General features: G+C 38.4%; 1 protein-coding gene across 2 annotated transcripts in view; it reads right to left on the bottom strand.

The window, feature by feature from the left end:
* Positions 1-8939: 8939 nt before the first annotated feature.
* Positions 8940-12111, bottom strand: part of NRK (Nik related kinase) — a 74367-nt gene continuing 71195 nt past the window's right edge. For both annotated transcript variants that reach the window (XM_088151769.1, XM_088151768.1), the window contains 2 exons: positions 10187-10326; positions 8940-9240 (listed from right to left, as the gene is read on the bottom strand). In XM_088151769.1, coding sequence (XP_088007895.1) covers positions 9157-9240; positions 10187-10326 — 224 coding nt within the window. In that variant the 3' untranslated portion in view covers positions 8940-9156. The remainder of the gene's footprint in view (positions 9241-10186; positions 10327-12111) is intronic.

Raw genomic sequence — 12111 nt, 5'->3', positions numbered from 1 at the left:
TATGCAGGATAAATCACTTTGAAGAGGACCCAGTCCAAAGAAAATTTAGAGGGGGGGAAAAAAGAGCTTTGAAGGCTAAGCAAGACATTAACACTTTTTTTAAAAGAGAAGCTTCTGTTCAAGTGCCAGTTTTTGAATGGGTTTTAAAAGGTGTGGTCGTCATCTGCTTTTTATGCGATTGTAGGAGATGTTGGTCTGTGGTGGCCAAAAATCAACAGGAATCTGGAAGCCCCTTTTCCAACTTACCCATTTTCTGCAGTGCACAAACACTTGTGCCTTTTCATAAAAAGGGTGAGTTGGAAAAGGGGCTTCCAGATTCTTCCTGATTTTCTGCTTTTTATGAAATCCCAACAGTTCTGTTAAAAGCCAGTATAAAATGGAATATATATTTTTTTAAAAAATGCAGGTACCCTATACAAGGTATGAGTACTTTTCATCTCTTCATTTTTTTAAACCAGAAAGGCCAAATCTTTCCCAATTCATGGATTTAACTCAGTTGCTGAGCATTCAAGCTACTTACTAACCTCGACGGGAAGCCATGTGAAACTTTTAAAGAAAATAGTAATTTGCCCATGATTTGAGTGTGCTTTTCTTATTTCCCACAACCCGGAGGGTCTTTCAAGAGGTGAATTTCAGCTCACAATTAAAATCCCTCAGTCTGAAATAATAGTTTCAAACATTTTTAAAGCATACATCCCAAAATTGTTATCTCTTGGGAAGAAGCCATTATTACACACACCAACTTTGAGGTCAGGTTTAATATTTTCAGACGTCAAATTCTTTGGAACTATATGCCTGTCACGTGGAAATTGATGGGTGGACAACGGAAATGGATGCACTGCACCCTTATTACTAGGAAATTACTCCACTGGGCAGATAAATGTATGGACCCAATTACTCAGTGGATTGAAGACCTGAAGTTCGTTGCAATTCACAAATGAGTTGCTTACAGACAGAGATTATGTATGGATGATTACACTGAAAAGTGATATTTTATTAAGACTATTGCATAAAAGTTTCTATCCATGAATGAGGAGCCCTCATAGTATTTTTGTTATTCTTTCACTTTTCTATTGTTTTATTTTTCTGCCCTGTTTAATAATATAAAGCCTCCACCCCAGAGCCGTTCCAAGCGCTGTAAAGGAAGCTATGAGAACCTATTCTCTTCTTATGCCCAAACCCTGTTAATTTCCACTTAATATTGAGTATTCAAATATAGGATAAAAATACTCAAATATTCTGTTTGAATATTCAGCATAAGCATGCCGCTTAGTAAAATAGGATGACTATTTGGCTAACAAACAAAAGCAGTTTCTGCTTTCATTCATAATATGGCTTGCTAGATACCTGTGTCTTTTCCTGTCATGTTCATGGTGTTTTTTTAAAACATGGTCTCAATAATAACAGGAAACTATAAATACTACTAAAATATCATTTTCAGATATTCATTTAGAGAGTACACCTTAGTGGTTTGACAAGTAATATACAGTTAGCAGATAAGATAAGATATGATATGATATAAAGGAATATGTATCACCTGGTTCAGAAAGAATTTTGATTTATGGGTTAATTCAGAGAATCCCCAGCCTTTTTACATAGACCATAGGTTTGCTCATGTTTCATTTAACTTAAATATTGTTTTGTAAGAAAACATCTGAGCTTGTAAACTGAATTGTGTGATATTTCTTGGAGAAGCAATTTTATTGCCAAGCAATTTTTCTCGTAGAAAGCAGATCCACTTTCATCCCAGCAAAACAGGGGTATCAAATTAAAATGCCAAGTTTCATCTCAGAGCCACACAAGATAAGTAATACTTCTAAACACTGCGCTTGGGGTCTTCTGTACAACTGTGCAGTTTACAGGATATGTATAAGATGTTCTTATTTATCATGGAAGCAGGGTTGCTACAGTATAGTTTGATGTTTTTTAAAGCACTGTAAATTTTAATCCCCCCAGATTTTGATATGTTCTTAGCTTCCAAAGTGTGTGTGTGTAGGGCGTGGATGGAAGGGTAGGTAATTTCAGTGAAAGAAATTCACATTCCTTTACAATGGGAACAAGATTTTGGGGGGGTGTACACTGTGTTCACTTTAAAGGACAAACTCATACATTATTTATTCTATTTACATTCCGCCCTTCTGTCCAAACATCCAGTGCAGTTTATTGCTTCAAAAATGCTGAGACATGATGCAAAAGAGAAATCAGGGAGGTGAAACAAGCGTGCAGAACAGTTTTTCCTACAGCTTTATAAAAACAAGCATAACAATTTTTTAAAAGATACTCTTCCACTTTTCCCAGAATATTGCTTTATTTTTTTCTGTTTTCAAATATACAATTTGACATTACGAAGTTACAGTACAAAAAAAAAATCCCATAATATATAGTGCATAGCATGATAATGTTCCAATTGTTTAAACTCACAGGTTTGGGCTAAAGCAACTTACAGACTAAATGTAACCATAGTTTAATGCCTTAATTACTTCAACGCAATATTAAAACTGCAAATAAGGAGAAGTTTCAGGAATTGTTGGAATTTGGGCATCAATGTTATAGTATATTACTGATATTTTTACTCTCTCTTGAGAACCTCATACAAAATAACTTCATTGCTTAGTGCAATACATCACTCTTAAAAAAATAAGCAAAATACTAGGATTTGATTACATTGAAGTCTCAGAAAGCTAAATGTTCATTTAAGTATTACCAATTACTTTTAAATCTTTTCAGTCTCCAGGCAATCCCCACATGATAATATAATCTAAAACTTTGCTATGAGTTCTTAAATATCAGCATTCTCAATATATATTCCATGTACTTCCCACGCCTATCTAGAATTGCAATATTTATTTCTCCTTTCCTTCATTTTGCTTTCTACCAACGTTCTCTTTCTTTTATCTACTAACAGCTTTTTATACTCTCTCCTCTTCAGTGGCATTTCATCTGCTTGATAATTTCTTGGAACACTTTTTTTTACTATCTACTATTGATCTTGATTGTTTTTCACAGTGCTGCATTTTGTAATTAGACTGAACTACAACAGAACTTCTTGTTAAATTAAGCCTTGGATTCAACAAGCTTAGAAGCAAAATATACAATTTTTATCTGAGAGAGAGATGACTCTGCATTTTAAATTATTTTTTCTCTTTTCCCATAAAAACATACAATTCGACTTTAAAAAACCTAATCTCTCTTCATTCCTGTGGTCTCAGAAAATCTAGGACGACACTTCCCTTTTAAAGATAAATTACTTGAGGGAAGTCTTTTCAGGAAAACAAAGTAAATAAATTCCTCCTGCTGAATTTATTTCTATCTCATGGCGAAATAACAGCCACACGCTACAATCCTAGGTGTATTTACTCAGAAGCTGGTCCTACTGCTTATTTCCAGGTTAAGAACGCTTAGGTTTGCAGCCATAACACTAACATCTGTGACAACCATCTGTGTCCTCTGCAGGTGCACACGTAGTTTCCTTCTTGCTCTGTATTAAGTGGATCCAGAAAATGAATATCGCCTTTCCCATTTCTACTTGCCATGGATCAGGAGTCCTATCTTACTCTCATACTAATTATATACTAGAAGTATGAAAGTGCTTCATAGCTAACGGCTCCAGCAAAATGAGCCTTGAGGAGTGATTCAGCAAAGGAGCTGTCAGGGAAAAAAAAAACCCTTTGGGGTGGGTAAGTTTCAGAGATGTAATTCACAGTTACTCTCACGTCACCGTAAACATACCAAATACGTTTACTGTGATTCGCATGCAGAACTCATCACCTGGGCTTTGGGGCGTAGAAGTTCCTTGGGACTCATTCTGCTTCTGCAAACAGATGCGTCTTCCCCAACCCATTGGCTCCCAGAGACCTCTGTCCTGTTAGCTAGCAGGGAATTCTGGGAATTGCTATCCTGCCATATCTGGAAGGCATCAAATTGGAGAAGACTGCAACCGAGCATAAGGAGAAAGGGAAATACGGGAGTTGTGCTAGATGGAGCAGCAATTCTGCCAACTTATAAATAATCAATTTGAAAATAAGAAATTGCATCTCTGAGTTTTTGGGTTTTTTTAATAAACTGTTTAGCCATTCTGGGTTATGCATTGCAACATTCCTCATTTGTCTATGATCTGCCTTGTTCCTAGGAAATCAGAACTTTTAGAGATTTGGATCAGAAATCTCTACACTTAACATATTCCTTCTACCACATTCTGACACCATCTCCCTTTCTCAGATCAGCAACTCATTGACATGGAAGGAAAAATAATTTTCAATGACTGTTTCATTGTTAATAGGCAGTAACTCATTCAGATCATAAGATTGTGAACCTATTTGCCCCTGATGGCATTTACGGAGAGGCAGACGATCAAACTTGATATTCTAAAAATAGGCTCTTTATGAAAACTGGGAAGAAAATGACTCATTCTCCTTCACCTCTCTATTTCTTCAACATCTGGGGGGGAAACTAGCTATATGGGGAAAAACCAGACAGATTTAGGAAAATATTGGAACTACAGAAAATTTCGAGGACTAAACAAATGTGTGTTTGAATAGTAATGTGTATTTTCATCTTTGTGAACAGGGACAAGATAAGATAGCTTGTTAGCAGGCAAAGATCCAGGTCTACAAAACTCCTAAAGGTTTTTCTTGTAGTTTAGCCTTCACCACAATTATTTATGTAATTCTCTTCTCTCCCTATTCTGAAACAAGGAGATTTGATCATTTCGTTTAGAGCATTGGTTCATTTTCACCTTGTCTCAATTCATAAGGCACCCACTGGGCGTTCAAGTGAAGGTACATTCATTGGGTGAGTTTTCTTTAGGAAAATGTAAAAGGTGAACCTTCCTGTATCAGTATTTGATTCTTGGATGGGCATGTCAAGCATATGACTTGATGGGGAATAGAAGCCAGGTTCAACTTGCAAGAAAGGGGGGAAAAATAGCCACAGAATGCCCCCCTGAGTCCTGCTGAAAGGTTCTACATGATCCCTAAGGGAGCCAGGATGCTAGAATAATCCAGCAAAGTTCTTTTTCTGCTTTTACAGTTCATCTGACCATGGTCAAAAGACTGTTGCAAGTTTCAATGCTGCATATGGACACTAGTACCTGTTTTCAGGATGTTCCCCTTCCCAGTTTATATTGATAGAAAGGAAAGCAAAGTTCAAAATGGGTTAGGCTCCTCTAGTTCTGTTTACCTACATAAAAGAGTTTGCTTTCGTTTGTAAAAAGAGCAGTATCTCTGGTTGATTGGTTTGATTGATCCACACCATTTACCTTGCAACTTAAAATTGACAACTCCCCCCCGCCCCCGAATTATACATATCTCAAGTCTGTGGTCATAGAGGAATCTATCTATGTGGTTGCTAGGAGTTGAAAACAACTTGATGGCACATAATCAATCAATCAATCAATCAATCAATCAAGTCTATGGAATGTTGATGCAGTTACTTAGGGTTATCTTAAATCCATTAAAAGTTACTTTTTTTTGTTTTTAACACTTTAAACATAGCTGATACTTTAACAATTATCTAATTCCTCAACACTTTTTTTTTTAAAGAGGAATTAGATAATTCACTGTGACAATTTAAGAATCCTTGCAAGTTTTTATCCCTGCTTTCTTTGAAATTGACGATGTGCCAACAGATTTCAGGGCCTGTATATAGCTCCATACTGATTTCTATGCTCTCCACACACCACCATTGCGACGGTTCAGTTAAACATATATTCCTCTATTTCTTTAGTTAGAGACCGTCTTCATTTGATCATTTTTCTGTCAAAGTTCACTTCTGGTTTTTGTACAGATGCCTAGGGCAATTAAAAATATATACGGAAGCTGGAAATTGGAGAAACGTTAAGTTCAGATGTAGGAACTGAACGATTGTTCTTTATTACCTCCAATGCTATAAACAATGACTGAAAGATTTTTCTCCACCCAATTACTCTGACACAGTACATCAGTCTCCTGAGGAAATGCTACAGCTTTTCAGTTTCCATGCCCTTCCAATATCTAAGCATTGGGAAAACAAGGAACTCTGATTTTTTTGTCAAGAAAAAATGCTAGAAGAATGTTAAGTATGGAGATAGAGATGCCAAATAACTTTCAAGAGACAGACTGCAGCTGTTTCCACCTATTCTATTTCAATCTTATTATCTCTGACATAGGAATGTGGTTTCGAGCTTGGGGAAAGCATGGAGTACAGCAATTCCTGTCCCCCCCCCCTTTTTCCTAGAGTTTTAGCTTTTTAAAAAGTATTATTATTCAGGTCTGCTTTCAATTTTTATACTGAGATGTAACAACCACTAGTTATGAGAAAAATCAGCTCCTGGAACCATTGGTGCCCCTTCTGGCTGGACCCCAGGAAAGGTATTTATGCTCAGAATCATGGGATCCATTTTATCTAAACACATCCCAATATTCTCTTATGGTTGGCTGACCTTAACACTATGTTCAGAACATCTGCCATATAGCTTGGCAATATGCTTCATAGCTCTAGATCTGGGAGGAATTCCTAGACTTCCAAGACTTCAACACTTGTCATCACACCATCAGTCTACTGCTTACAACACATGCACTTCCTAAATATCACAACTGTGTGACACAAAGGACATTTGTAAAACATATCCTCTGGGAACCCACTGATCCTTCCATGGAGGACCCCAGTTATCATCATTAGGACACATTGTAAGTGTCATCATCTACCACCAATTTCAAATATAACCAAATATAACAGCATATCCATGGGATTTGACTAACACCTAGATAATTAGCTCTCTTCACTCCCAATAACTTAATGAGAACAGGGAGCAAACAAATTACAGGAGCCAGAACAACATTCATGAAACAAGGCATGCAAGAAACACCAAGACGGCCTGGCCTTGAAATGAGAAGAGCAGTAGGTGAAAGACCAGGACAGTCCACAGAGAACCACCCAGTTCAAAATTCCTACTACCAAGAATCAAATGCTTTCAAGACACCAACATCAGGTGTGAAAATTCTTTAACACACTAGTTACCTAAGAATATAGTTGAGCAAAGCAACATTGCTGACAGCATCCAACTCTCTTAAAACCATCTATTTGACATCTCGCCCATGATGCTTAACAGCAACAGGCAAGAACAATTAGTTGGCATAATGAATAAAAGGTTTAGTAAAGCTAAACTTAAGTAAGTCCAATGAATATTTTAACCAACTTGGCCATGCCATTAACAGCTACGAAAGTAGCTATTTTGAATCAAGGTGATTTTTGTGGATGGATGGGACAGGAGTGAGCAGAGCAATGGTGATACCAAGCAAAGGAAAGTAATTGCACAAAACCAGGCTGCCGAATGGACTATGTGTTGCCCTGAAAGTAATAAAAGGTTATCGCTTTAAGATGAAGAATCCATGGAAACAAGTTATTTTCATCCTCAGAAGACTGTCACGAGCTCCCGGCTGCTCTCTGAAAGCTAGCACTTTTAAAGAAGCCATTTGTTTTCATGACAAAAGGCCCAAGTCTTTGGTTTTTAAATAAACTCCCCGGATGACTAGAAATCGAGAACATGACCTGATCGCAGCGTTCCGATCCCCATTCTTTCCAAAACACAGTTGCTTTATATGAGCTCCGACAACTGGTTCCTCCCCTAACAGCCCTTATTCCACTGAACAGCGGCTGTCCCTCCAAAGACTCAGAGAGACAGGATTCCCAGCCCAACTCTCAGATATGCATTTAATTGGAAATCTGGGGAACTGAATCCCAGACCTCTTGCAAGCATCACATTCTGTCGCTGAGCCAAGCTGTTCTTGGAAAAAGATTTGCGGTGGCAATTTCATGCTGGAATTTAATACAATGCATTTTTAAGTACTTCACTCATCCCACCTTCCTCCCATAGTCTTCGGGTACAGATTACGACTTCTTGCTTCGATAAAAATAATTTTGTAGAAACCGTTCAACTGTGGAATCCTTAAAAAAAAATAGTGCCTTGTATTTTCCAAAGGATTGTACAAACTTTAGTGAAATCTTGTAAACCTGAGACATAGTACAACCCAAAATGTAAACCCTGAGAATATAATATGATGGTGGAAAAACACAGTGTGTCACTAGGTGATGTCTCCTTCAATGAGACATTACTGATATAAAATACCTGCTTTTAAAAAAAGATAACTTGGCTTCAAGAATGGATCTTGCTTCAGTTAAGTCCCATTGAGGTTAATGGACATTGTCCTCACTCCAGTTAGAGGTCTGCAGTGGCTTAGACCTATTTGTGAGGAGGGGGGTTGTTTCTAACACCACAGTAGAAACATATGGGTTAAATGGGAAGTTCTCCATTGAGATCTAAGAATAAAAAATGGAAAGAACTTGAATCCCATGCTGGTGGGAGTCATCTCGTTCAAATATTAAGGACCACTTGAGCAAGTAAGATTAGCAGGATCTCTCTTGAGGATTTTTCACACCTGTCATTGGTTTAGAATATCCTTAGAAATCTTCTGTAACAGCACATATGAGAGGATATGGTACTTGGGTATAAACAATTGTAAAATCTGATAGAAATTGGGATGTTTGTGTCCCTGAGGACACTTCCAGCCTCAAATCACTGAGAACATAGACACCCCCTGGGAATTTCTCCCTGTAGATACTCCTTTTGAAATGAATGAACACTTCACAAGGCCATGAAATCTCCTGGCAAACAATGATGTTACTTATGAGTTCAGAGAAGAAGGCAGATCCACCTGAGAAAGCAAGCTTTTTGAAAACAGTGAGACCCTACAAAACTAATTTAGCAATCAAATGGTTTTCCACCTCATAGCTAGACACATTTGCACTGAATATACCTAGCTATGCACACTGTTCACCAAAACACTCTCCCCCTGAACATTTAAAAAAATAACATTACAATCTTTGTGCAAAAAATAGCTCTGTGCATACTTTGTAAGACAGGGAGCTTGGCTTCCATTGTACAACTGCGCTTTGCACAACTGCCTTTTGTTTTTAAAACCACTCTCCAGGATCCTGAATGGCAAATTTTAAACAGCAAATGATACATTTGCAAGAGTTGTACCATCTTGCAGTTGAAGAACAGTGTGATGATAGTGGGGTTTTCTTTTCCTTTTGTTACAGAAACTTCTGAAATGAACACAAACTTTATATGGCTCATATAAACTGGGAAAGTCAAATGTTACTTCATTCCAATGTGATTTACCAGTTGAATAGTATGTTTTGGCCCAGTGTCATAAAGTAAATTTGGCTGCTGCCTCCGGACTGAACAGATGCAAAAAATACCTTGAGAAGAGAGGATAAAAAAAAAAAAGTGTCACTTTTTAAAAATATTGAGCACAACTTGAAAATGTTGCATATACCTCGGCATGCATAAACATGAAGCCCACTTTAATTCAAAGGGTTAGATAAAGTATTATGATTGAAAGCTGAATACAGCCAGGGATTCTTGGCCAGCCCTGGAGGTGCTGAACATTGAATCTTATGCATGAAGACATGCCTTTACCACTGCACTAGAGCAGAGTACCAACTCCGCTGTGTGCAGGAAGCATGTCCGTAACTTGTTTTAACCTAAATATTTGCAAATAAATCCAATTCTGAAATATTTGGCAGTGCTGAGACCTCTTCGTTTCACCTTGTTCAATATGTTAATAACAATCCGATAGTGTCCTTATCATTACGCTTACGGTTTTCCCTTTTTGGAAGGACATTTTCCAATCTGCCTGAAAACCCAAGATATGGTTCTTAGTTAATTGATACTGATTTTATTTGTTCTTCTTTCTTTCGGTAAGCTGAGAGCATTGAACGCAGACAAGAAATGCTGCAGGTTTTTAGGGATCTCTTCACCCAAAGAAAGTAAGACTCTGGTTAAAAGGCCACCAGAGCTGCATGTTCAGAAAAATGAAAGAGGGTACAATCTATTCCCAAAGATCTAGCAATATCTGTTGAGCGAGGAGCATTCTCCACCAAGTGCTCCCCCAGCTGGTGTCTTCAAGATAGCTTGGTCCCAGAATGCCCAACCTCACAAAAACTGTGAGCACTGAAGTTTGAGCACATTAGGAAACTGCCATGCTGGAGGGAAACCCTGTCATCTAACAAGGTTCTCACAAGGTTCTTCAACCAGAAGATGTCTTGCTTCTCCTCTAGAGCACAACTAAATACACTAGACTTCTCTTCTCAGGCAAGGGGTAGATGAATTCCCTACCACCCCTCCCAGCTTCTGCACATATACCTTATCATTCCTTTCGCAGAGAAATTTCAGCTTCTGAGCTTTCTTGTGCATGAACACGCCTTCCAGACATCCTGTTTCCACAGCACGCAGTTCAATTGCTTTCTCACCCCAACCCATAACTTGATTGGACTGAAGATAAGCTTTTAGAAAAAGAAACGAACAAATAGTTAATGGAGTTTTTTTAAAAAAAAAAACACATACACACAAAAACAAAGAGAAGGCAAGTGGCAGGGAAAGGGCTGGATAAATGTTCTGTTCACTGGAAACTGTTGGCAATAATAGATTTTTTTCTTCTTCTGGGATTTGCAGCCAAGGCTCCATCTGATAACAAAAAGAATTACAGTCTGTGCAACTCCAGCTTTGGCCTGGATAGGATTGTCTTACATTTGCCTGGAGCCACATTGTGGGGTACTTTTCAAATTCTACTTCCAAGCCCTCGGCAGGGAGAATGTAACTTAGATATATACTCAAATAGGTTGAATGCTAATGTTCTTAGTACAGAACAGAGAAGGATGTGTATATATGTGAATACAAGTCTCTTGTGGCAGAGAAGTAATAAGATTTCAGATCAAGTGAATTCCCATCACTCTTACCAAACAACGATTTCCAGGATTCGTTGAAGCTTCTGCAAAGATAGACATCTACTGCTCTTATCTGTCTATGAGTGTTTCCAGGGTGTTTCACACAAGATTATCCCTTTGAGCTAGATCACCTTTCCCTCCCCTTTAAAATCCATTTTTAAAGTAGAAGCTGAAATAGCCTTTTTGCATGTTTAAGAAAGACAGCGATAAACACAACAAGGGGACGTTGCTTGGAGAACACGGGGTCATACCACCAACAAGAGGGGCTCAAACTCTGGCCCTCCAAAACTGTAGGTATGGCCCCCAGAGCTCCTCCACAACATGTTGCCAAATTGTGACTGGAAGGGGGAAATGATTTCTATCTGATTACATTCTAATGTTATTAATTATTTCCATTTTTGTTTTCTTCCTGGCTCCACCTGCTGCTTTGGCCTGGCTCTGCCCACTTTTGGCAATGGGGTCCTTGACACCCCCTTGAAAGGCTAGAAAACAAAAGCACGACCCTTCATTTGAAAGTTGTCTAACTAATCACGTGGACCCTCCATAAAATGTTAGTGACCGAGTCACCCTGAGTCTTTAGCAAATGTCCACTGGCTAATACCCAAGGTTAAATGTGATTTTCCTTAGAGAAAATCCCACCTCCATTTCTAAGGAAATGGTACACCTACAGTAGGATAAGTCAGAGGGAGGGACCAAGATCCTTATGAGCTTGAGAATCTTTTTGTTTTCCTTTTCCCACCTCCCACCTTATTCTTTTATTATCACGTCCTTTTAAATCCAAAGCTCAAGGCTAAGGGCAGCGTGGTTTATATTAATCGGTAAACCGCACAGGGAGAACTTTTCAGCTGACGTAAGGACAGAAATGCTTTCATAAATAACTTGTTAGATAACATTTCCAGATGTTGACTGGCATCCAAAAATACTGAGTGTTTGTTCCCACTGAGGCAAGTCTGGACTTGCCCCATCTATTGTTCTATCGCTAGGCTGCATCTTCATTGCTGCATCTTCCTAATAGATGCTGGCATCTGTTGCTCGGGCCTTCTGCTCTGTGATGTAGCTGGCTGGGAGAAAATGAAGCCTATGGTGTGCTTCCCTGCCCAGCTGGTTTAGCCTAGAAAGAACAGTCTTTTCCTATGATTCTCCTCTAAGAGAGAAAGAAGCCCATTCAGCAACAAGCTTGGTTAAAATGTGTGTGTAAGCAAGCTTGCATGCTCCATACTGGAGATGCAGTGGGATTCTAGCTAATCCTGTCTCAGCCCAATTATGCGGTGGCTCATTTTCTTTGGCAAGAAAGAAAAATTACATCCTTTAAAGAAGTTGGTTTTATTGGTTTATTCTATTTGC

Source organism: Python bivittatus, unplaced genomic scaffold (genome assembly GCF_059951505.1).
Source record: "Python bivittatus isolate LINGU-HERP-01145 unplaced genomic scaffold, Pbiv_v1 ctg000670_np1212, whole genome shotgun sequence".
Lineage (NCBI taxonomy): Eukaryota > Metazoa > Chordata > Lepidosauria > Squamata > Pythonidae > Python > Python bivittatus.
Note: the sequence above shows the minus strand (reverse complement) of the source record. Positions and strands in the feature narration are given on the sequence as shown.